At 40.3% G+C, this 26073-nt stretch overlaps 6 protein-coding genes across 7 annotated transcripts; 3 read left to right on the top strand and 3 right to left on the bottom strand.

Moving 5' to 3' along the window:
* The first annotated feature begins 1602 nt into the window (after positions 1-1602).
* LOC129750694 (kinesin-like protein KIF23) lies at positions 1603-5273 on the top strand. The gene is made up of 4 exons (XM_055745699.1): positions 1603-1775; positions 1842-2582; positions 2713-4099; positions 4163-5273. The coding sequence occupies exons 1-4, from the start codon at positions 1765-1767 to the stop codon at positions 4625-4627; spliced, it is 2604 nt and encodes an 867-aa protein (XP_055601674.1). The 5' UTR covers positions 1603-1764; the 3' UTR covers positions 4628-5273.
* Positions 4503-6519, bottom strand: LOC129750697 (THUMP domain-containing protein 1 homolog). Its single transcript, XM_055745702.1, has 2 exons — positions 6161-6519; positions 4503-6097 (listed from the first exon to the last, which is right to left on the bottom strand). Exons 1-2 carry the CDS (start codon positions 6437-6439, stop codon positions 5498-5500), a joined length of 879 nt encoding a protein of 292 aa, XP_055601677.1. The 5' UTR covers positions 6440-6519; the 3' UTR covers positions 4503-5497.
* Positions 6520-7097: 578 nt separating this feature from the next.
* On the top strand, positions 7098-8437 carry LOC129750695 (28S ribosomal protein S22, mitochondrial). Its single transcript, XM_055745700.1, has 2 exons — positions 7098-7309; positions 7367-8437. Exons 1-2 carry the CDS (start codon positions 7192-7194, stop codon positions 8362-8364), a joined length of 1116 nt encoding a protein of 371 aa, XP_055601675.1. The 5' UTR covers positions 7098-7191; the 3' UTR covers positions 8365-8437.
* LOC129750698 (uncharacterized HIT-like protein Synpcc7942_1390) lies at positions 8361-9415 on the bottom strand. The gene is made up of 2 exons (XM_055745703.1): positions 9375-9415; positions 8361-9310 (listed from the first exon to the last, which is right to left on the bottom strand). The coding sequence occupies exon 2, from the start codon at positions 8924-8926 to the stop codon at positions 8471-8473; it is 456 nt and encodes a 151-aa protein (XP_055601678.1). The 5' UTR covers positions 8927-9310; positions 9375-9415; the 3' UTR covers positions 8361-8470.
* An 8155-nt stretch (positions 9416-17570) lies between these two features.
* LOC129750692 (uncharacterized protein K02A2.6-like) lies at positions 17571-21712 on the bottom strand. 2 transcript variants are annotated; one of them, XM_055745698.1, is made up of 2 exons: positions 20133-21712; positions 17571-17886 (listed from the first exon to the last, which is right to left on the bottom strand). In XM_055745698.1, exons 1-2 carry the CDS (start codon positions 21639-21641, stop codon positions 17830-17832), a joined length of 1566 nt encoding a protein of 521 aa, XP_055601673.1. In that variant the 5' UTR covers positions 21642-21712; the 3' UTR covers positions 17571-17829. The 2 variants fall into 2 exon arrangements, with proteins under 2 accessions (XP_055601673.1, XP_055601672.1); XM_055745697.1 differs by having other exon boundaries at positions 17571-20344; positions 20417-21712.
* A 1888-nt stretch (positions 21713-23600) lies between these two features.
* Positions 23601-25560, top strand: LOC129750696 (peroxisomal membrane protein PMP34). Its single transcript, XM_055745701.1, has 4 exons — positions 23601-23778; positions 23840-24092; positions 24216-24276; positions 24342-25560. The coding sequence occupies exons 2-4, from the start codon at positions 24021-24023 to the stop codon at positions 25136-25138; spliced, it is 930 nt and encodes a 309-aa protein (XP_055601676.1). The 5' UTR covers positions 23601-23778; positions 23840-24020; the 3' UTR covers positions 25139-25560.
* The last annotated feature ends 513 nt before the right edge of the window (positions 25561-26073 follow it).

Here is a 26073-nt window from a genome sequence, read left to right as displayed (position 1 = left end):
ACAAGCTAGTTCGGTATGAATAAAGCCCAAATCTGAAGCAATCGCTCGAGAAATCTCCTAGCAATTACTTTATTTTCTAAGCATGCTTGGTAGCAGACTGGGTGGTATGAAAAAAACTTAGTAATTGCTTTTGCTAAACTGAATCGAGCAGTCGAGCAGTCGCTTAAAGCAATTATCACGTTTTATCTGATACTTATTGTTATATGAACCCGTAATACTCTCTACACGGTTGTTATGAATAAAGTTTTTCTTGACAGCTGTTTTCTCAGTCAGGAGCTTTTACTTTTAGAACAAGCTAGTTTGGTATGAATAAAGCTCAAATCTGAAGCAATTGCTCGACAAATCTCATAGCAATTGCTTTATTTTCTAAGCATGCTCGGTAGCAGACTTTTCCAATAAAAAATTCTTTAATAACGTCATGAACTTATCAAATTAGCAATATTTCACTTCAAAACAATTCAAAAAGGTATTTTCAACATGGATAAAGAAAAGTCGAAGTGATAACCCAACTTTTTTCATATTCCTGTCGTTGTATAAAATCATTCATCTAAGATGACAATAAACAAATCAATTAGTAAATATTTATTTCAAGTTAAAAAAATCCGGCTATAGTGGAAGAAGTCCCAATTGGCTCAAAGTAAGAAATAAATTGTAATAATTTAAAACATTATACAGATCTCTCATTTTTATATAATTTTTTATAATCCTAAGATTTAAAAAAAATCTAAATTAAAATGCGCGCCTATTGCCAATTTTTTTTATACATCGGATTATCCCGATCCGAATACATGTGGGAGAGCTTATGATAAATATTAAAGTTAGGCCATTTTTTGTGTGACAATATTCGAATATGTATTCATTTTTCTTTAAACAACAACATACGAGCACGCATTAACAAAAAATTCCGGTCGTTCTTACACGCACCCCCCGCTTCGTCGACTTCATGGCTACTTTAGCCGTACTTTTCAATTTTCTGATCGTCTTCTTTCATTTTACTTTAGAAAACTTCAGATTCTGCTGGTTGGATAGCTCTATTTTTCGAAGCAAAAGCTATGTTCTAAGACTTTAGTACACATCCGCTAAGCAAATGTTTATTCATACCAAACTAAGCAAATGCTTTGGACTTTTGCTTTGATTGATTTCGAGCTAAGTAAAAGCTACCGAAGCAATTGCTAAACCTTATTCATACCACTAATTGTCTTTTCGGTCACCCTAGTATGTTTTACTTTTAGAGAATTTCTGGATTTTTGTTGTCAATTCTCATTTTAGTAAATCAAATTTGTCAAGATAGTATATTTATAAAACCGGCTGTAATTTTTTAATAAAATTCTCATTTTCATTCTTTGAAATGATTAACACGTTCGTCGCCACGTCACCCATATATGGGTGACGGCTCTCTTAAGCAAGGTTGCCGCTCAGTTCTGCCACGCGTTGTAAATCTGAAGCTCTCTCGCTTTACTTTCATGCTCTGAGATTTTTTTTGGGCGATGAACGTGTTAAAGAATAGACTATATAATTACAAATTTTCAAACGTGTAAGGATTAGGTCAACATTGCTTTTCGTTTTGCGCAATCATTCTTCGTTCAGTTTTGCATTCCACTTTTGATGCTGTTTTCGGTGTAACGGTTTTATGTAGCCGTCCGTGCAGTATAGCTTTTTGAAACTCAATTTTTCTGATTTAAAACTCGTTATTTCCGTCCCCATTTCGACCTGATTTGATGAGAAATTTGTACCTTATCCTGACCAAATACCACTGCTTCGAGAATGAAGACGATGTAAGTATGAAATACGTCGGTTTTAACCGGTTTTTGTTTTTCAACCGTTATGCATTCTTCCCACAGGCGCCAGAAAACGCCTATAAAGGTGCACCAGCGGCCAACCCCGCTGAGCAGCGCCGTGCAAAGTCGTGGAAATTCTGGCAGCAACTTGCCAAGCGATCCGGTTCATGTGTACTGCCGCGTCCGACCGTTGCCATGCGAATCCGATCTGTCCTGCCTGCGGGTGGCCGCTCAAAATACGGTCGTATTGACGCCACCGGAAATCGCAATTAACTACAAGATATCCAATCTCAAGGAAACGCAGTACATTTTTAAACGGGTTTTCGAATCGGGTTCATCGCAGCATGAAGTTTACTCGACGGTGGCCCAACCGCTGGTCGAAGCGCTGGTGCGTGGCAAGAATGGACTGCTGTTTACTTACGGAGTAACCGGAAGTGGCAAAACTTACACCATGACGGGAGATTTGCAGCATCGGGGAGTTATGCCTCGGTGCCTGGATGCGCTTTTTCGTACAATTGCCGACTATCAGGCACGAAAATTCATTTTCAAACCAGATCGGCTTAACGGATTCGACATCCTATCGGAGGCAGACGCGATGCTGGAACGTCAGCAGGAACTACATTCGAAGCTGAATCGGATAAAGCGAAAAGAGCCATTGGATCCGGAAGTTGCATCGAAAGCCTCGGTGGAACCGTCGGAACTGAGCGGTGTTGAAGAGGACAACATCTATTCCGTGTTTATAACGTATGTGGAAGTTTACAACAATTGCGTTTACGATCTACTGGAGGAGACCACGATTCAAAAGTAAGTTTAATCTATCTGAGTTTTGAAACTTTTTTAACAATTTTTCTGACTTAAGTTTTGGATACTAATTAAAACCTTAAATATCAGAGGTTAGATACAAACCTTAAACCTTGCAATGAACTTCTTTCAGAACGATGCAAAGCAAAATGATCCGAGAGGATGCCAGCCACAACATGTTCGTGCACGGAGTGACCGAGATCGAGGTCAAGACGATGGAGGAAGCCCTGGAGGTGTTCCAGATCGGTCAGAAACGGAAACGGGTCGGTCACACGATTTTGAATGCCGAATCGAGTCGTTCACATTCGGTGTTCACCGTTCGGCTAGTTCAGGCACCGGTTGATCAGAAGGGCGAACATGTGGTCCAGGATCGGAACGCCATCACGGTCAGCCAGCTTTCGCTAGTCGATCTGGCTGGTAGCGAGCGTACGAATCGAACTGGGAATACCGGGCAACGGTTGAGGGAAGCGGGTAATATTAACAATAGTCTGATGACTTTGCGAACCTGTATGGAGATTTTGAGGGAGAACCAAATGACGGGCAGTACTAAAAAGGTTCCATATCGCGAATCGAAAATCACTCATCTATTTAAGAATTATTTTGACGGGGAAGGGCAGGTACGGATGATAGTTTGTGTCAATCCACGAGCTGAGGATTACGACGAAACGGCTCAGGTTATGAAGTTTGCCGAAATGACTCAAGATGTGCAAATTGCAAGACCCACTCCAGTAAAAATTGATGTCGGTTTGACCCCTGGACGTCGTAAGGCCAATCAGTTGTTCAAAATGGCTGTAAACGACATAGAAAAACGTCACCAAGGCACCGCCAATAAACTGGAGATCGATCTAGGATTGGTGTACAGTTTGGGACCAAGTTTCCCGGATATGAAAATGTACAGCCCGGAATCGCAACTTCTGCTGCAAGAATTGATCAAGGTGCTCGAAATGCGTGTTTCAAAAAGAAAATCTCTATGTGAAGATTTCGATACACGTCAAGATCGTTTTCGAATGAACTTGCTCAAGTTGGAAAAGGAAAATATTTCGCTCAAATCGGAAAATACTTCGATTAAAGGCGTTTTGGGGCAAAGCCGACAAAAAATCAAAGCCATGGAGAACAAGATCGTTATCTACGAAAGTTCGATCGACGATTTGAACAGACGTAATAGGATTCTCGAGGAACGGGTTCGCGAATTACAAACTCAATTGAACCAGAAAACACAGCAACTGAACCAGAAGGAAATTGAAAAAGAACGCCAGAGGAAGAAGTTTACTTCTAAAATTGCTGTCGAATCAGAAAAAATGAGCCGGGAGCTGGAACTGAAACTCCAGGAACAGAAGAGCAAGCTGAAGGAAGAGATGCGCGACAAAGAGGAAAGACTCCGAATGGTTTCGGAAATCATTAGTACCCCGGTTGGGAAGGTGGCTCGATCCAATAGCGTTGACGAATTGGCCACACCGGTTACTAGCCGGGTTACATCAACGAATGCCAATGGAGTCCTCTACACTCCAAGAACGACGAGAGTAAGTTTCATCTGAAAGTTTCCAAATTATTCATGTTTCTAATTAATGTAATAACTTTCGCAGGGCGTAGCAGTGGCCAATCCCCGTCATCGGCGGTCTCGCTCCACGGGCGAACGTTGGCTGGAACACCGTGCCGCAAATCCAGTACCACTGGGAACGATTCTACAGCCCTACTACACCAATCGGAAGTCGGTTACCAAACTGAGCGAGGCTCGGGACGTTACCCACGCTAAAGCCTCCAAGTACTGCCTCATTTCTCAGGAGGCTGATACCGAGGGGGAAGTCGAGACAAAAATTTTCAAAGGTGACGTGATTCCGACAACCGGAGGCGGTGCCCAGGTGATCTTCAACGACGTCGAATGCCTCAAGCAGTATTCTCCCACCAAGAGTCCAGGAGGGCGAAAGCGGTGCAGCGATTACAATGCACCCAGTGCGCCTCCTCTGGCGGAAATACCAACCACCAGTTCCAAGTGCAGTACGGCAATCGAAGGCCACGGGGGAAGTGGTGGAAAGCGATCCAAACATTAAGCATTTCTTTTTATTTCAGTGAGACTCTTTTTCTTTTTGTAAATATTATTTACTGATATTTTTTTTTACATTCTTTACAAATATTAAAACGATAAAAACTTTGTTGTGGAATCATAAGTGAGACCCTATTTGGACCACGAATTTAAATGTTAATACAAACAAACCTGAGGAATTTGAATTGTTTTTTGTTTTTTTTTGAGAAAATAAAGTCTCAACGGTTATAAAAAAACACTTTTCTCACTTGATTGAATAGAATTAAGTTTGGTCATCTGCTAAATACTTAAAATTGATTGTCAGAATCCTCAGGAAAGTCAAAATTGAAGAAGTTGAAGAATTGCTTTGTCGAAGAGAAAAACAACCTGACAATTCCGGTTTGCGCAATCTTGAGAGTCGCGCTTCAAGATCACCAAATAGTGGACAACAGAATTTTTTAATGCCTTAAGGGATGAAAATCCCGGAAAAAAAATGTTTTTAATGCCTTTGGCCTAAAACAATCTCGATGACTTTTTCTTCTAGTTAAGCAGAAACTATAAGGGCAATGGATCGATGGATGAAGCGTAAGAACATTTAATTACTTGTTACTGGTTTATTTGAATCTTCTTTGTATAACGAATCTTAAATATACATGACAAAACTAATTCTGCTAGCGACATTGTCATTTCTCTTGATTATGAGAAACTTTCAAAATTCTTGAAATCATTCAATTTGAATCGTCTTTGAGATTATAGAAACTCTTTTACAAGTCTCTACTAAGCTTCCACTAACGATCGATGACGTATATCTCTATTTTTTAATTCTACATTTTCAAGCAAACTTATTGAAATTATCCATTTGCCAATATTACCCGAGAACTCCTCTTGAATATAAAAATTAAGCCGTTTCTTCGGTTTGTTCTTTTTTGGCGCACAGCTCAACGACGTTGAACTTTCGCAAAACGAAATAGTCGGGCACTACGCTTATCAGACAGAGACCTTTGACAATCTCCACTATCACGGCCAAATCTGGACTCTTCAAGTTAGCCTTGTTGCCCATATTTTTGGAGCTGACCAGCTTCGCCAGCGCATCTATCACCTCGTCCCGCTGGATTGCATTGTTGAACCGTCGATTGAAGACGATCGAAAAAGTTTTAGGTTCTTTAAGAAAATAACGATCGAACAGCGGTCCAGCCGCATTTTGGATATCCTTGATATTGGCTCGAGTAACAACTTCGATCGGCATCATTCGTAGAATGAAGCGACTCTTGAGCTCTTTCTTTTCTGCCAAGGCTCGTAAAATGTGTAAACCCAATTCTTTGGGATCTTTTAAAATGGTAGATATGAAACAGCAATTTTTGGCCCCCGTTTCAACCGACTCGAATCGGAACTGTCGTTTCTCCTGACGAACAGATTCGGCTTGCTTCTGGACCAGCACCGAAATGTCCTCCGCCTCCCCATCATCTTCTTCTGTGTTATCTTCAGTAGCCTTTTGGTTCTAAACGTTATACGATTTTTCAAAATAAATTTGTACATCAAACCTTCAAAATTTTACCCTTACCTCGACCGGTTTTGTTTCCTCAAGCTTTCCGTACAACTCGTCGGCGTACTCGTTCAGCAGCATGTAACTCTCCCGGATGCAATCCCGCTCGCGCATGTTGCAGGTGATCATGAAGCCTCGCTGGCCCGGTTCCAGAAAGGCCTTCCGGCGACCACCGCCTCCGGCCGGAGCCGCTGATTTGGCATAGTAATTGCGTTTGTCGCCTTTATTTCGCTGCTTCTGACCGTCCATCCGCGGACGTTTGGCACTCGGTTCTGCCGTTGCTGCTGAAGTGGACATTTCGTTGCGGTGAGATGGTCGGTAAAGTTTCAAACGTTTTTCACGGACCTCGTGTTGTTGTTGTTTATCCAAAACATTCGTTAAGTTCAATACTTTCGTTAAAAAGGACCATTACACTCGGAGAAATTATTTTACGAGAATTGGAAAATCTATCCAAATTGGAAAGCGATGATTGAATTTTTTTTTTCCGGTTAAGGAGCACCCGCATAAATCGGTATTTTAAAGATGACCGCATTCTTTTTCAATTTGTTTTTTTACATGGATTTTTTTCAAAAGCGCTAAGATTGTAATAGTTTTCAATTTAACAGTCATGTTTTTGACATTGTTAAGTCAAATTATAACTTTAAAAACATTACCAAAACATGTTCCCTGAAAAATAGAGCCAAATCACCGATTCTGAGCTAGTTATGTAAAACTTTTCTTTGTATTTTGGCTAGAAACAAGTTAAGCGATTACACAACGTGGTGCATAAAATCTATTTTTAATTTAATCATTAATTTTGGATATTGAATAAATTTTCTTTCTTGTTATTAAATTGTTTGCGTGCGTGAATATAGAAAATTTTCCTGTCAGGGAATTTATTTTTGCTCTTCATAACACCGCGTAACGGACAGCTCCGTTACTAAAAATTTAATACGTAACACATTGGAAAATGTGATTTTTGCCTCTGCTTGTCTTTTTATTTTGATTCAGATTCAGGAAAACTTCCGTGAACTAAAACTGTAAAAAATATACTTTAACCGTATTTGAGGATGTTGAAACTATCCCACAGTGGTGCTCGATGGACCTTGGAAATCTTCAAAGTGTTGACCCCCTTTCAGTCTAGCGCAAGGTTCTGTTCTGTGGACAACAAATCCTTCCTTGTTTACGGTACGTATCTGCATATTATTATTCAATTTATCTAATACAACTCTGACCGATTTATAGACAAAGATCCGGGACCACAGTTTGTGCGGCAGGATGTCCAAAAGCTGTTGCGTTCTATGTCCCGGCTAGAGCTCGACAAGGTGTTCCGGAAGCGTTCGGTCAACGACAACACCGTTGAGTACAAGTTTATGACCGATGAGCAGCTGAAAGGAGAGGTGGTTCAATCGATAAGCAAGGCTCGTCGCTTGCTTCAGATGCCTCCTGTGGTCGCGATCATGCAGGACTCACCGAAAGTTCTGTCCAAGGACGGGGCACTGAAAGGGTTTTCGGAGTCAAAAGTCGTCATTACGGACATTACTTATGGGGTTAAGAACAGCAAAAGGGTCATAGTAGAACGACTGCCGGATGGAACTTTGCAAGACGCGGCATACGAAACCAGAAAGCGTCTGAATCAGATATATTTTCCGCTCAATGGTCGCAAGGTTCGGCTGCCTAAGATGTTCGAACCGGGACAGTTGAAGAAGATTTTGGAAAATGGTGAATATGAGTTTGTTCTGGACAGAGCCTGCATACAGTTCGAACCTTATGAGCAGGAATATCACGATGTTACTACGACAGTTTATCAACATGTTGCCGAAAACAAAGCGTTTGATGCTTTACGATCTACGAGACATTTCGGGCCCATGTGTTTTTTCCTTGCATGGCACCGGCTGATAGATGATCTACTGCTGGACATGATCAAACGGGACTATCTGCGAAACGGAGTGGAATTGATTACCTTATATTGTTCGTTGAACGACGTCTCATTAGCCTCCAAAGACTTTGAACCGCTCAAACAACAAGTTTTAGAAACGGATGCACCAGTTTTTGACGTGGAAGATAAAACAGTGAAGGATCTTCAACAGGATGAAAAATATCTGGTCCTCATTGAACAGTTTGTATCCGAGCAAAGCACCAAGAAGGTTCAACTTAATCTTGCGATCGCATCGTATCGTGAAATGGCAATGGAGAGGCAAGCACTAGTAGAGGGACTCCGGAAAATGCACGGAAACAGTTAGAGCTTACAAGTTTTATTCAGCATTCTTAGATATTACAAGAAAAATTAAAATAAATCCATCAACCAATCCATCAGGTTATTGCTTTTTAGTTACGTAACAAAACTATCTAACCCGGTGGCCAACCAAGTTGGCGTCCCCCGATGACATGCAGGTGCAGATGGTAAACGGTTTGGCAGCCATGTTCTCCGTTGTTTACCACAAGTCGGAAACCACCTGGGGCTCGCTGTTTGCCCAAACTACCAGCGACCTGCATCAGATGCCCCAATAGCTCTACATCGGACCCTGTTCCATCTTCGAGTTTTGGGATTCTGCGCTTGGGAATCACCAGGAAATGTACCGGGCCCTGGGGGGACACATCGTTGAAAGCCAGGCATTTGTCGTCTTCGAAGATGACGTCGGCCGGAATTTGCCTCCGAATAATTTTATCAAATATGGTTTCGGCTTGCGGTACTGGAGCCTTCGGTGGATCGGTTGCTAAAAATCGCAATTGTGGCCCCTTTGGAGCTAATTTTGTGGTCAAAAACTGCCTACAGAGGCCGGAAACTGTCGAAATACGGTTCATTTCCGAAAGGAAATAATGTTTTTATCAAGGTGGGTATATATTCAGGAGGTGTTCCCGAATAACGAATTCCCGATTCAGCCATTTTGGCTATGTAGGCTATGCAACTATACGGAATTCATGAAGTTTGTTTACCAACAAACCACAGAAAAGCTGAGCAAAAAATAAACAAACTCATTGAGAGCCCCGCTCACTTCTCGCCTACTTACTGTGAAAGCCGGAGAACCTAGTGTATCTAAGAACCTTGGTTTTTATTTTCCATTAATTCTTTTGGTTGATAACGAAACAGCTGATAAATTAGCTAAGGAAGGATGTACCAGCAATAATAATTACTTTTCACCAATCCCTTTAAACGATGGTATTAATGTAGCCAAAAACGAGTCTTATCTGGAATGGGAAACAATCTATAAAAAGGAATCCGAAACTAAAGGTAGAAAATATTTCAGCTTACACCCACAACCTTACACACAACTCTGGTGCAAAAATCTGAACCTAGAAACACATGAAATAATAACGATTGGAAGACTTAGAACACATCATACTCTGACGAAAGAAAAACTATTTCAGTGGAAGATTGCCAGTGATGAAAACTGCGACTTATGCCATGTTAAAGAAGATATAAATCACGTATTGTTCAATTGCAGTAAATACATTAACAGATCTAAGTTTCTTACACTAACTACTTTTAACAACATAGATTCAATTTTAGAAAAATTAGATATCAATGCCCTTAAAGAAATAGCTAAATTCGTAAAAGAAAACAAGATAACTTTTTGAAAAAAAAAAACAAACAGCACAATTTTGATAAACTTTAACCAGTTCTTTCACGTACAAAACAAAAAACCGTCCCTTTTTTTTTTTTTTTTTTTTTTTTTTTTTTTTTTTCCTGGGATTTTAACGCCTGGACGTTATTCATCCCCTTTCCTGCAATGTCTGTCTAGTGCGTCTAGTGTTGCCAGTGTTGTAGATCTGTTTCTTGTTGTTGATTTCTTTTATCTTATATCTCTCCGAACAATTTGGTTTTTCGTAAAAAGCGTATCATTTTCTCTTCGTCTTCAGGATCATTTGAGAGTGCTTCCCGAAGGTTTTGAGCCAATCCACAGTCCGACCGGACCTGGTGATATATCGGGCACTGAATGATGATGTGTTTGATGGTTACGGGAACTTTGCAAGTGTGACATTCGGGAGGATCATCGTTACCCATTAGGTGACCGTGTGTCAGTCTGGTGTGACCTATGCGTAGCCGCGTAAGTACTCTCCGTTCCAGAAATGTGTTTCGATCAGTCCATGCCAGAGTGCAGTTTTTTACTTCTCTTAGTTTGTTCTCAGGGCAGGTGTTCCAACGATGTGCCCATAGTAGGGATAGTCTGTCTTTTATCCAGTTTGTGATGTCTGACGGCGGGACAGGAATATTTGGAGGAGTCATCTGACTGCCTTCAAAAGCCAGACGATCTGCAGCTTCATTCCCGGGAATCATGGAATGACCAGGGATCCAGCACAGGGTAATACTTTTCTGGATAGCGAGTTCAGAGAAGGTAGTAATCCAGGGATGTTTTGTGTTACCCGCTGACACGGCACTAAGCACGCTAGCAGAGTCCGAGAAGATGACGGAACCAGATGATGGGCATAAATCTTCGGCAGTTCTTAAGACAGCATAGGCTTCTGAGCTGAACACTGTACATTGAGATGGAAGTGCAAGTGCGAAGTTTCTTGTACTGCCAAATATACCACATCCTACTCGGTCATCGGTTGATTTGGAGCCATCAGTGTAGAATTTTGGGGTATTTTTGTACTTCCTCTCTACCAGTTGGTGGAAAAATGGCAAGACAACTGAGGAGCTTACTCCAGCGCGAAGTTTTGAAAGCAGACACGTGTCAACTTTCGGGATTGGCGTGTTGTATTTGCGGAGTCTAGGTTCGAGACGAGGTGCAATATCTGGAAGAGATGTTTGGTACTCTAAAAGAGCATTTTCAACTCGTCGGATCATCGGAATTCCGGGATGTCTATTGTATGACAGCCACCTTATTGCTTTGATGGTGAGGTTTTTGGTGAGGATGAATTCAAAAGGTGGTTGCCCACTCTCAGCCATCAGTGATACAATAGGGCTGCTTCTAAAGGCACCGCTGATGATACGAATTGCTTCATTGTACATAGGTTCCAAAAGTTTGGAGATGCGGTCACCTCCTCTGCTGATCAATCCTAGACCGTGAAGCATTGTGGGTAATATCCATCCGTGCAGGAACAGAAATAACGATTTGCGAGACCCAGCTCCTCTGACGCTGCATACTTTTCTAAGGATGTTAAGTTTAAGGGAAGTGGATTTGCGAACGCGGTTAGCGTGGTTGATGAACTTTAATCGATCATCTATCCAGACTCCTAGGATGCGAGCTGAGTGAACTAGAGGAACAGAGTTGTCGTTCATGGTAACTGGTGGGAGCTTACTCAGCTTTCTGTTCCGGTTGCCGAAGTGCATTAACTTTGATTTATCTGGAGCGAAAGTGAAACCTAACGTAGGGGCCCAATTAGATACTTTGTCTACAGCAAATTGTAATCGTTTTCTGGCAAGTTTCGAGAAAGGAGCAACAGAAAGAAGTGTGATGTCGTCTGCGTAAGCCAAGATTTTGACATTTCCAGGAACAGTGTTGAAAATTGATTGCATCGCGATAAGGAATAGAGTAGGGGCCAATACAGAACCTTGTGGGACGCCGTTTGAGATGATCCGGGAGGAAGATACCATGCCGTCGATAAAGACTCTGGATTTCCGGTCCGTCAGAAAGCTTTTAACGAATTGGCCCATTCTACCAAGCACTCCCCAATCTTTTAACGTGGACAAGATTTTATGTCTGTACACCCTGTCAAAGGCTTTGGAGAGGTCTAACGAGAGGCATTCAACATGTTGGTTGTTTTCGAGGGCATCGTCTAGGATGCCTTCGAGGGTGGTGAGGTGATCGTCAGTAGAGCACCCAGGACGAAATCCAAACTGACGGGTATCTAGTCGATTTTCAGATTCTAGAACGGAGGACAAGCGACGTTTAACCATTCGCTCCAGGATCTTCCCAGAGCAGTCCAGAAGAGTGATGGGGCGGTAGCTGTTTGTTAAATGGAGATCTTGGTGTGGTTTTGGGATTGGGATGATGAGTCCCTCTTTCCATTGAGATGGGAATTCTCCGGTCTGCCAAATTTCATTCAATATGTTTAGAAAAGTTATCTTTCCGACTGGTGGAAGATTTTTCAATAAAGGGTATCCGACTTCATCCTGTCCTGCAGAACGACCTTTAACTTTCTGAAGTGCAATGTTGAGTTCGTGCAAAGTGAAGTCAGAGTTATATTCCAGGTTCAGATCGGTATCGAAGTCGATAGAATGAGGAGTGTTAGGTGGGGAATCTGAAGAAACGGAGGAGAAGTATTCAATAAAAGCTTCTGCTAGTTGCGAAGGATCGCTGGAGTAATTTTGGTGCAGCAGCAGGTGGTATCGGCTAGTCCGATTTGAGCCTTCTAGACGTTTAAGTTTCTCCCAGAGTTTCGCGGATGGGGTGTTGGGGTTTATTTCTTCGACGAATTCCTTCCAGCATTTGCTTTTTGCAGCTTTTATGATCGCTCGAGCGGCTGAGCGGGCAGCTTTGAACTGGCTAAGAGCGGAGTCTTTTCTTGGGTCATCATTTGGTAGACGTTTGAGTGCGCGAAGTCTTTTTCTACGGAGCTTAATAGCGTCTCTGACTTCTGGGCTCCACCAGGGGACTGATGGTTTTCCAGGTACGCCAGTTGTTCGTGGTATACATAGATGAGCAGTTTCGAATAGGAGCTTAATAAAGGATGTTGGGGTGTAATGAGGATTTCTTCCGAGGGCCCTTTCGATTTCAATCTGGTAATTAGTCCAGTCCGCATCTTCATATTTCCAGCGAGGCCTAGTTGCAACTTGAGGAGTGGAGTTTTCGAGATTTATCAGGATGGGAATGTGATCACTTCCGTGGGCATCTTGCAGAGTCCTCCAAGTAAATTTCGAAGCAAAGTGCCATGAAACTAGACTCAGATCCAAAGCAGATGTATTTCCGGATGAAGGGTCGATTCGAGTTGGTAATGAATTGTTGAGTATTATTAGGTTATTGCTAAAGCAGAAATCTTCAACAAAAAGTCCTTTCGTGTCATTTCGAGAACAACCCCAGCTGGTTGAATGTGCGTTAAAATCGCCCAACAGTAAAACTGGTTGAGGGATCTGTTGGAATAGATCTTCAATATCTTTGCAGTAATCGCTAATGGGCTTGTCGGGGGGTATGTAAATGGACAAAACTGTTATTTCTACAGGAGACTTCAATCGGATGCATACTACGTTGAGAGGGGAGTCTATATTTATTGTGGTATAGGGATAACCATTTTTGATAGCAAGACCTGATCCTTGACCATGATTTGTGTTGAGGTGGAGTTGGTATCCTTTTATGTAATTTTGAGGAATTTGGTTTTGTCGCACCAAGGTCTCTTGAAAAGCTAGGACGATGGGGGAGAAATTCATAGTCAATAATTGAATTTCTGATGCTCGGGCTCTCAGACCTCGTAGGTTCCATTGGAGGGCGAATGTATATTTCTTTCTTTGGGAAGGTGGCGGTGTATGTGGTTCAGGGGAAGGGTTTGTTGTGATGGTATTTATTGTGGGGGTAACGGCTTCATTTAGTTGTGTAGTTCTTGATGGTTCGTCAGTAGCCGGAGTGATATTGCTTATAGAGGCCATTTTTAGGAAAAGAAAAGATAAGACTTACCGGATAGTACTGGAAGCCTAGGTGGGACAGATCGAATGAGGGGAGAGCTATTTGTTTTTGCGGGATTTTTTGTTGGCTGGTTGGCTTGGATTTGATGACTGATGATTTTTCTTTTCGAGTTCCATATCTGATTTAGATTGTCGTTCTTCTGATGATTCTCGGTTTCGATTTCTTTTAGGTGTAGACAAGGGGTTGCTGGATTCCGAAAACATGGTGTCATCGGATTCGATTGATGATTCCTCGCTTTCTGCTTCTCGTTCCGTGGCTGATTGTAGTTTATACAGTTGTGTGGTGAGCTCCTGAATTTCCTTCTCCAGTTGCTTAATTCGTTGGTCCTTTTCATCGGTTGCAATATTGTTCCTAATAGCATCCATTCGGTTCTGAACAGAGCTATCATTTTTGGCGGTTGCGATGTGGGAATGGTATTCTTTTGTGGCAGCAGCTTGGGAGATTCCCTGATCCACGCGGATCCGGACGATGGCTTGCTCTTCTATTTGCTTTGGGCAGGATCGGTTGATTGCTGAATGGGAACCGCCACAGTTGAGACAATGTGCTTTGTTGGAACACTCTGGATGTACCTCAGCGGCGCCACACTCTAAGCAAGCAGCTTTCACTTGGCAGCGTTGTTTAGTGTGCCCGAATTTGCCACAGTTGTAGCACAACAGGGGACGGGGATAATATGGCCTGGTTTGTACTCTGATGTATCCGAAGAATATGTGTGTTGGGGGTGTGGATCCTTTCGTGGTAATGACCATGGTGTTCGTTGGTACTTTTGCACCATTTACCTTTTTCAGGAAGCGATACACGCGTGTAACTCCCTGATCAGCTAGGCATTCAGTTAATTCATCGTCGCTCATTCCGAGTACTTCCCGGCATGAGACAACACACTGGCTGACGTTGAGTGTTGGGTGTAGACTAATCGACACAGGTGTCCCGTCGATAAGTTGATTGATGAGAGTCAGTTTCGTTGCTTGATCGGCGCTACGGACTTTCAGGAGATAGCATTTTCCACCTTCGCTTGGATTGGCAGCATATATTTTTCCAGCAGCTTGGTCCAAGGTTTTGGCTATGATGAATGGGTTGGGGAGTTTTGAATTTTCGGCCGGCTTGAGGGTGAGGAATTGAACTTCCCCATGAAGACCTTCTGGGTCCATCCAGGACGGTAAAGTTCTTCGATTTTGTTGACGGGAGGGGCCAGGCTGACCGCCCCACGGTGGATTTTTAACCACCGACATGGTGGAGATAAAATGGTCTGAACACCTTATCACTCGTGCGGTGTTTTCAACAAACAAGGAGGGAATAAAATAACTTCCGAATTTGAATAATTTTTTTTTCTTTTATATTCTGCTACAAATGTTTTAAACCAAATTGTTATATAACTTTCTACTAAGTTCGGATATACTTATACGTTGGCTGTTAATAAAAGAACACTAGTTGTTCGGATACTGGTCCAGACTAGAATGAGCCCGACCAACCTTTATTATTGTTCACATGCTTCGAGACCATTCTCTTTTGGTATTCTCTCTCATTGAATATTTTATAGCATTCGTACCGTACATAACAATCCTTCTTCCTTTAGTTGATAAAAATAATTCGAACGAAGCACTTATCGCTTCAAAGCATTTTTTTTTTTTTTTTTTTTTTTTCTCGAACACACTTTTAACGAATATTTCAAAATGTGAAATTAAACTTTCTTCACCACACACTTAGAAAAATCCACGTAGATTTACATGCAACTACATGGGTAGAAAGGAATCGGCTATTTACAAGTGATAATACTGCACATCTCATGTAAACTCCCGGTAGCATTCAATGCTGTTGTTTACTGTACATTTACATTATTTTGCACGTCTCACGAATCCTATTGGACAGGGAGTGGTTTCGCAAAATAAAAAAGTCACCGGTTTTATGCAATAAAAATAATTTTATTTCACATTGATCTAACTTGCTTCTTGATTAACAACACTTGCACTGATTTTCGTAGCCGATTCCCCCGTCAACGGAAACGACGGCTGGTGCAATAAGACAGCAGAAAATTGGATGTCGCACAGTTGGGGCTATGATGTTTTTGGCATTCAGCATCAATTTCCTGTAAATAACAGCAATTAATGTGAAATTAATGAGTCAATCACAGTTATTTTCAATATTGATTTACCTTAAATCAGCAATTACGGGCTGATTGATGAAAAAAAAATAACAACTTTTGCCGACGCAGCACGGGACGGGAAACGAACAGGAATGAAAACAAAACAAAACTGACAAACGGACACTGGCGTTGGAATAAGCATGCTTCGACATGTAATTTTCACCCTTATTCTTGTTTACGGCGTATCTGGCTTTCGTTCGAACGGATACTTTCGAACGAATTCGAAAAGGCTATTCTTGTTTTCGTTCGAATCAGATACGTACGAGATTGGTGTTACCAGATGAAATTCGAAATTTCTAGGCAGCCCTGCGTATCAAAATGACATTTCTGGCAAGCAAATTCAATGTAAACAACCGTTCTTGTTTTGTGGGGTTGTGAAATTTTGCTCGGCGGATTGGAGTACGGAAGCCGGAAACCAGGGAAAACTCTGTACAAATGGATCTTGCCTGCCGTCAACATCACCAGCAGCAGCTACAACGGGTGTTAAAAGATGGAAATCGAGCCGGAGCCATTACCTGCCGGTGTTAATGATGCTTCTCTGTTTCTGCTGTTCCTCCCAAGATGTACGGCCTTGTTCTCGTTTGCATATGTTTAATTCGGTTCAAAATCCGCTATCAAATGAATAATTCTTCTATAATAAAATTCACCCTCATTCTTGTTTACGGCGTATCTGTCGTTCGTTCGAACGGATACTTTCGATCGAATTCGAAAAACCTATTCTTGTTTTCGTTCGAACGCGATACGTTCGATGTTGGTGTTACCAGATGAACTTCGAAACTTTTAAGCACCGTTGCCACAAAAAAGTTGTATCTATCAGTATATTTTTTCTGTTTCACTGGAACTCTTATGGGCAAAAATGAGATAACTGACGATAAAAGTATTTTGTGGCATCGCTGCTTTAAAATGACAGCTCTGAGCGTTATCATTTGTATTTTTGCTGTTATGGAAAAAATCATCGGCCCGCGACGCGAGATATGTATCCAGATGTCCCGATACAAACGGATCTTGGTGTGCTTGTGATCATCCAATTTTTAGAATGGTTTCCGAGGATCCTAAAAAAAACAGTGACTGGAAGGTCCCGGAGTCTCGGCAACGAATCTAGCCCACCAATCATACCGTGGTCAGCAGCAGCAACAAACGCCGCTCAATATCAAGGCTGATTGCCATCACAAAAAGGTACGATCCGGTGATAATGAAGCCGCTGGTGCTATTTGTGCTGCTGAAACCCAATTCCGCCGAGGTGTTAGAAGGATTGAAAAAACGCATAGATCTGACGAGTTTGGTTTAAAAATAAAGCCCAATTTTGAATAAAATGCCTAATTTGTTTTTTTATTTCAAACCACTCAATTTTGCCTTCCGTAAACTAAAAAAAAGTATTTTACCTCACAACATTTCATTTGCACATTTGGAACCCAAATTATTCTCATCTTCACAAGCGCGCCCTGTTCGCAGCATCAGACTCGCGTTTGTCTGACGGTAGAACAAATACGTTCGATCGAAAACGAGAATGCATACATTCGTTCGAACGAACTATGTTCGAAAAATCGAACTGTTCTTATACGTTCGAACGAAAACAAGAATACTTTTTGGAGAAACTTTCGAACGAATTCGATTCGATCGAAAACCAGAATAAGGGTGTTTCATAGAAATGGCTGTACAGCTATACTCTTTTTCAAAAATTTTCAAGCGGTGATGTAAAAATGTAAAATCACTTGTACTGTAAGGTTACATTTTTTTATCTGTGCATGCATTTCATAATTCACTTTGACATATTATTTTAAATTTCTTATTATGATAGGTCTTCACTGGATTCCTTGTACCTGGCTTTGCTTCGAGTGTTGTATGGATTTTTCGGCATATCCATCAAACACCTACGTTTTCCCTTTCTCAAAACCTTCTTCTTACTAGTCGCCGCTGGCGACTCCGGAAATCCATAAAAATCTTCTTCATCGTCTAAATCGCTGTCCATCGTCCGTTTGACCCTTCTCATCTGTACTTGTATGGTTGAATTAGTTGGCTGCTTCTTGAAGATCTTTAATTGATTGCGATGGGCGCTGCAGGTGTTCCTTCCAATAGAAATTAAAAATACATTTGGTGAAATTCTTTTTACATATTGCGCCTCAATCCACTTCTCAAATAATTTTTTGTCGTTATTTTTGTACAATATTTTATCTCCTAACTTAAGTTTGAGAAATGGATCTTCCAAAAATGTAGGTTTCACTGTTTGTACATTTTCCCCCTTTGACTGAGTTCTTTCAAGAAAATGTTCAAAAGTTTTTCTTGGATGCAGAAGATCTAATAAAGTTTTTGGCTTATAACTTAAAATTTTCTCAGATGGAAATTTATCATCTGCGTTACAAGTATTTCTATAATTTACTAGAAACAGAGAAATCTTATCTTCTATATTAAGATATTTTGTCTGCGGATCTAACATAAATTTTTTAAAAACATCTTTCACAACTCTAACCATTCTTTCGGCTTGCCCGTTGCTTGTTGGGTTGTAAGGAGGACTTTTTAAAACCTTTATTCCCTGTTTCTCCATGAATGTTACAAACTGATTAGAATTGTATGGTGGGCCTCCATCCGATACAATCACATCTGGAAGTCCAAAACGCGCAAACATAGAAACAAATTTTTTTATAACTCTATTTGCATCAGTTCCATACTTCATCAATTCAATTTCTATCCACTTAGAATAACTGTCTACTACCAGCAAGAAATGTCTTTGATCGAAATAAAAAAAATCGGTGTGAATCCGACTAAATGGTCTTTTAGTTGGAATCCATGGAAATGTTTCACCCGATTTCGGCACCGTAGCCATTTTGGCACAAATAGAGCAGCTTTTAACATAATTTTCAATGTCGTTGTTAATTTTAAGCCAGAACACACATTTTCTTGCAGCTTGTTTCATTTTGACTATACCACTGTGATTTAGATGGAGCAATTTCAACACATCATTTTGTAAACAATCAGGAACGAAAACTCTATTCTGATATAATAAACAATTTTTATCCATTTCTATTTCAAATCTCATTGAAAAAATGTTTTGAAATCTATTATCAATTTTCAGTGGCCAACCATTGATTACAAAATCGACAATTTTTGAAAGGATTTCGTCTTTCATCGTTTCCTTTGCAATTAATGAAAAATCAAGGGGAACTTCCTCATAAAAATTTATGCTCTTAATGCTTCCGTTGTCAAAATTTCGCGGAACTTCTTGATCAAGAGGAAACCTGGAGCAGAAATCCGCATTTCCCATTTGTGAAGATGGTCTATACTCTATGTCGAAGTCATAAATAGACATGTCCATTATATATCTTTGCAATCTCGTTACACAAATTGCAGTTTTCCCCTGCTTTCCAAAAATACCCAACAGAGGTTTGTGATCTGTATAAATTTTAAATTTTTGACCAAAAAGGTATTTATGAAATTTCTTCACCGTACATACAAGTGCTAAAGCTTCTAGGTGTAAAATGGGATATGATTTTTGGGCATTATTTAAGGAAAACGATGTGAACGAAATAGGTCTCTCTTGACCATTAATTACATGTGCCAAAACTCCCCCTAAACCATAGTTACACGCATCTGATACAACTACCAAAGGCTTGTCCGGGTCATAAAATTCTAAAATATTAGCATTTAACAACGACTTTTTACTATCTTCAAAAGCTCGTTGACAATTATCATCCCAAATAAATCTAACATTTTTCTTCAACAAAGCATATAGACTCCACAATTTACTTGACAAATGAGAAACAAATTTGCCATAATAATTTATTAAACCTAGGAAAGCTTTCAATTCTGTAACATTTTGGGGTACTTTTGCTTCTCTTATAGTTGATAATTTTTCTTGAGAAGGAAGAAGACCATTTTCCGTTATCAAATGACCCAAATAATTGAGAGATTGTTCGAAAAACTTACATTTGCTAAAATTTACTTTTATATTGGCTTTTTCTAGCTTTTCCAAAACTAAATATAGATTATTCTCACATTCTTTTCTTGTTTTTCCTGCTATTAAAACATCGTCAATGTAACAGCAAATGTTCTTTAAACCCAACAATATTTTATCCATAATTTCCTGAAATAACGATGCACTAGATGTACAACCTTGCGGCAACCTGTTGTAAGTGTAAAGCCCTTTCAATGTGTTTATTACCATAAATTTTCTTGAACGCTTCGAAAGTTGCAGTTGCGTATACGCCCCCGCCAAATCCAGACAACAAAACCATTTGCACCCAGTCAAAGACGCAAAAATGTCCTGAGCTAAAGGGAGAGGATATGTGTTAGGTATTACAAATTTATTTATAGATACCTTACAGTCGATAACCATACGAATATCGTCATTCTTCTTTGGCACTATAATTATCGGCGATGCCCATTCGCTAGTTGCAATAGGTGTAATAATGTTTTGTTGTTCCAAAAAATCCAAATGACTGACCACCTTTTCCTTCAATTTATAGGGAACTTCGTATGCCTTCTTGTAAATTGGTTGATTGTCCTTGAGTACCAAATCTGCTTCATGTCCTAAGATTGGTTTTGAAAAATCCCCGTCAAAAATTTTTGGATATTTACTTTTTAAATTTTTTTCAAAGTTACCTAATTTATTTGTAGAATCTAAACCCTCTTCAACCGCATTTACCGCAACATTAGATTTTGAAAATGTCTGTCGCCAATTTGGGAAAAAGATATCGAGCCAGTTTCTGCCCAATAAAGGCAAAAACTTATGTGATCCAGCTAAAACTATCAGCCTGGCTTTCGATTTTATGTTATTTACATTAGCTGATACCCATATTTCTCCGCAAATATTCAAACGCTGTCCACTTACAACCGTAAGACGGCTATTGCATTTGATCAAAGGAACATCCTCAAAATATCTCCGATAGCATTCATAGTTTATCACTGAAACCGCCGCGCCGCAATCAATTTCCATGTGAACCGCCCTATTTTCAATTAAAGCTTTAATCTGACATGGGCCGCTTTTATTACTTGTCGAAATCATCATACACGGATATTCGTCTTCGTCATCATCTTCCTCTTCACTATCCCTTATTCGAAGCCTTTTAAAATCGTAACTCTCATCTGATTGTTCAACAAAATTTACTTGCCGACGCTTAGCATAATCAGTACAATTGCGTTTAACATGACCCTTCATTCTGCAAAAGTTACACACCACGTTTGCATGTGAATTTTCCATGCGTGAACCTCGACGATAAGGATACATTTCTCTCTCATTGTTGAAAAACCGGTTTTGATAACTTCTTTCCCTGTTGTCAAATCTCGAGCGAAAATTATCACTATACCGACCTCTCCTTGCATTGTTGAACTCAACACGATTGCGATCCCAACTGTGCCTTAGGTTGCGATTGGGAAAACGATTTCTTGAATTGGAATGTTGATAATCATCACGCGCGAACCTCCCTTCATGCGTATCTCCCAAGCGATATTTTACCGAATTTATGCTCCTCATTACATCACCACCTTCCCTCATGGATTCGACTCTCAATTTGGCAAGCTCACTTCTCACCACAATGCGTTCAACATCTTCCAACGTGTAGTCATCTCTACTCCACAGCTTAAATTGCAGCTCCTCATCTCTCAATCCGAATACAATTCTGTTTCGAATTGCTGTGTCCTTGTATGCCCCAAAACCACATTCCTCAGCCATCAACTTTACAGCTAGAATAAAGTTTTCGGCAGGCTCATCTTTCCCCTGTTTTCTTCTATCAAAAGCATGACAACTAGCCATATTAGGTTCATCTTTATCCAACCGGTCCTTAAGTTTTTGAATCATGATATCATAATCGATTGCTTCAACTTTCATTCCCGGAAAAAGTAATTTAATTTCTTCAAAAATTATAGGACCACTTAAGGTAACAAATAAACTTTTTTTTAAATTCTCAGCTACATTGTTAAGTTGGTAGAGCATCTCAATTCGCTCCAAGTAATGAGCAAATTTTGACCCCTTCACGTAATGATCTACCGTACCAATTAATGATGACATGACTAAAGATGATGTAGTTGATCAAGTTGCTCTAAAAATACAAAATCAACCAATAGAGTATACAATACACTTACGTGACTTGGCTTTTTTTTTTACGCTTACGCTTACCAAGCGCCTTCCCTGATGATGCTGATATTCTGTCTCACCACGCGCTATAGGTCACTTTCGCTGCGATGCACCTTGCAACGGCTCACTACTCAAAACTGGTGCAGATCACTAAATAATTTCTATAGCTCACTGATTTTTTTTTTTTTCTGGTGCTCACCTCCTTTACAGGCTGCTAACGTCTGATGAAACAATAGAGTAATGTACAATACCCTTATTATCCAATCGCGGTTTTATCACTTCAGCACAAAATGGCGTAGCATCCAAGAATTACACCGCATGTATGGTTGCTGACCCAAATTGTAATTTTGCCACACAACTCTATTTATTTTATTTGATATACCTTTTAAAATTTTTTATCGTTCAACTATTTAAGACCTCCTCAACCAACTTTGCTTATAGTTAGTTGAAATGATCCACATATATCAATTTTTGAATAAGCAGTTAAGCAACAGTCTATTCCACACACGACAAACCACATGCACGCTGCCGATGTCGCTATGGAATTAGTTTTTATTTTTCTAAGAATCCGTGCTAAATACTGTCGTTTTTTTTTTATCACTCGTCGCCACTTTTATATTCTGCTACAAATGTTTTAAACCAAATTGTTATATAACTTTCTACTAAGTTCGGATATACTTATACGTTGGCTGTTAATAAAAGAACACTAGTTGTTCGGATACTGGTCCAGACTAGAATGAGCCCGACCAACCTTTATTATTGTTCACATGCTTCGAGACCATTCTCTTTTGGTATTCTCTCTCATTGAATATTTTATAGCATTCGTACCGTACATAACATTTTCTAGCACACTTATTCACTGGCGAACTGTTAGGACACACGTGTGTACACGTCGGCAGTCGAAGCGGAAAAAAAAAAAAGAAAACCGTCCCTTGCAAAGGTAAACAACTGAAAACACTGATAACTTTAATCACGCGCAAAAGATGCAAATGTAGCACAAAGCAACCCTGAATCTGACAAGACTTGGCAGTTTAGCTGGAAGTCAGCTCGCCATAATGAGAAGAAGAAGAAGAAGATTCTTTTGGTTGATAAGGTGACACCGAAAAAAATTGTCTGATTAAAATTGAATGAATTATTTGAATAAAGCGGATTCTGCAGTGTTAAAAAAAATCAAAATTTACGAATTTTAATGAAATTTGATTCGAAGACTTTTAAATCCAGATGTGAGCTTTCGTCATTTCTCAGATTTAAAGAGTTCTTTCGTGTTTAAGAGGCGAATAAACTGAATATTGAAAGCCTCTATAAATAAATAACCAAAAAAAAAATTCCAATTTGATAAAATAGACAAATTTGATCCGATTTGATGATGATCAAAGATTAAACAATTTCCTTAAACCTTTTTTTAACACAAACACACACAGGGTCTTAAGAAAACTTGATGTTTCCTCGAAGAGATTCCTTTTAACTTAACTCAAAGCAAACAACTTTCAAGAATATGATGACTAGCATCTTACAAATACTAAAATCACCAACCCATAGAAAGTGTACTGTACTGTATGCCGTGACTGGGATTCGATCTCATGACCGTTGACTTAGAAGACTTGAGGCTATCCTCCACGCCACGGGCTGCAGATAAAGGTAACCGCTCACCAATTTTCTGACTGGGTTTTTTCTGAAGGCGTTACGGTTTGTTGAATAAATTTGAGAAACGCCGAACCGCTAGTCATTTTGAGCACTTCAGCAGAGTGATTCGTCGTGACTGCGGGATGTGAAAATTTTAAAGTTGACAAAATATAGGCTTAAATTTGACTAGGACAGCATAGTTTTCTCGCAAAGAAGATAAGATTATTTTGCCTTTAGTTAACTTTATCTGGTACACATTTATGGGAAGGTAAATTGCTCATCATTGAATTAATCTCACTTCAAAGTTCCGTGACAAACTCTCATTGCAGGTTAAATTATTAATTAATTTCGCTGCTTCCAAAAAAAAACCTTGATCGATTAACATCAACTTAAAAGTGAAGTAGGGGTCTGTGATGAGCAAGCAGCTTTACGCGTGGAGTGCTTAACAAATTCAAAGATTAGCTCTTAACTATTGACCGTGAAATTTGACCGACCGGAAACCGGAACAAGATGGCACAATCGAAACCGATCAACGAGGTGTTCAGCTACCTTTCGTGGGTGCATGCAGTATCTGGGGCCACTGTAAGTTCGACATTAATGATATTCCAAGCGTAGCAGTTCAAAGGCCATGAGTTCAAGGTCAATGGTTAAGAACTGTTGGCTTGTAAACTGGATGATTGGATGACCGATTTTTGATTATTTTAGGGAAGCGTGATTGCCATGTCTGCTTTCTACCCGTTGGAAACCGTACGATCCCGATTGCAATGTAATTTGATTTTTTTCCGCTTTAACGATAAGATCATTGATGACCTATTTTTTATTAAATTTTAGTGGAATCACCGGAACGTCGTAAGGCCATCAGCACCTGGGCTGTGCTAAGACAGTTGGTGGATGAGGAAGGTTTTCGAACCCTGTATCGGGGCATCGTACCGGTGCTGGAGAGCTTGTGCATCTCCAACTTTGTGTACTTTTACACATTCCACAGTTTGAAAGCTCTGCGGGCATCTTCCGGTGTGGGTCAGTCGGCATTAGCCGATCTCTTGTTGGGCTCGTTGGCCGGAGTAGTCAATGTGCTATCCACGACTCCTTTCTGGGTCGTCAACACCCGGCTAAAGATGAAGGGATTGGGCCATCGGGTCAAGGACAACACAGCGCATTACGATAATCTGCTGGACGGATTGGTCTACATCTGGCGAACCGAAGGCGTTAAGGGTTTGTGGGCCGGTATGCTTCCGTCTCTATTGTTGGTTGTAAATCCGGCCATTCAGTTCATGGCTTACGAGTCTTTGAAGCGTCGCTTGGTAACCGATTCGAAGAATGCCTCGGCGGCAACCTTCTTTGCTATCGGGGCAATGGCGAAAGCGTTGGCCACCGTCTTGACATATCCGCTGCAGCTTATCCAAACGAAACTACGTCACGGTAACACAGACGAGGGGTTGAATTTGCCGCCTGGAATCAACATGATCCAGATGCTTCTGGTCATTCTAAAGAAGCAGGGTGCTGCCGGTTTGTTCCGGGGCATGGAAGCCAAGCTGCTGCAAACGGTTCTTACAGCGGCCTTGATGTTTATGACCTACGAAAAAATTGCCCGATTCGTGACCGGTTTGCTGTTGCGCAACAAGAAGTGATTGAGATCGTATTTTGACATTGAAATTTGACTTAGCAAGGGACGGCATTTTTTTCAATACGTGTGTTGTTATATTTTAATGGCAAATTTCCATGGCATTTCTATTGTTTTCTAGTTTATTCTAGTCTCTGAAAATTCTTTCAGTAGCACATTCCAATTGGTTCTTAGCATTGTTCCTATTCTGTATTATTTTTTATTCAATTCTGGTAGGCAGAATTTGGTTTCTTATTTATATGTGTACTCTTTAGGTTCAGGCGTTTAAAAGGTGATTCTAGTGGTTAAGATGATAAAAACCAATGATTTAGTTTTAGTTGAGCCTTAAGGGATATTAAGGTTATGGTTTGCCTTTGGATAGGTAAAGGAAAAACAATCACTTCAAATAAACTAATGTGTGTAGAATGGAAACCAGAACTACAATAATAATTTTGATTTCTCTGATACTTCTATCCGAAATGTGCCTTATGTGTGGTTTAGGTTTGGCAAATAATGTCTTTATGGTGGTCATCGGCGCCAAAAACGAGACAAGCCTCAAAAGCTCCCAAAGCACTGAGAGAGCACACAGCGCTACCAGCTTAACGACATCCCCAAGTATCGTCAATTGAATTAGTTCGAATGAGTTGCGACATTACTTACTCACAAATCATTCAAAGATGTGTTATACTTATACCTAGTACCACGCACTTTTTTCTTCTAAATTTAGCATTGTTCGAGCAATATAGTAACGTCTTCCCACTTACCCAATAAAGCGAGTTTAGTGAAGCCTCCAGTAGCCCTAACAATTTACGTGATAATTTTGCGCGCTTTTATTTATCAAGCTACTCTTTTCAGCATTTTTCTACAACATGTTCTACCTACATCACATTAATCTTAGGTTTATTAAAATTGAACCACTGTTGATTTTCAAATAATTTTTTAAAGGTCTTCTAGCGGTGCGTT

The sequence above is a fragment of the Uranotaenia lowii genome, chromosome 3 (genome assembly GCF_029784155.1).
Source record: "Uranotaenia lowii strain MFRU-FL chromosome 3, ASM2978415v1, whole genome shotgun sequence".
Classification (NCBI taxonomy): domain Eukaryota; kingdom Metazoa; phylum Arthropoda; class Insecta; order Diptera; family Culicidae; genus Uranotaenia; species Uranotaenia lowii.
This window is presented reverse-complemented; position numbering and strand designations above follow the sequence as displayed.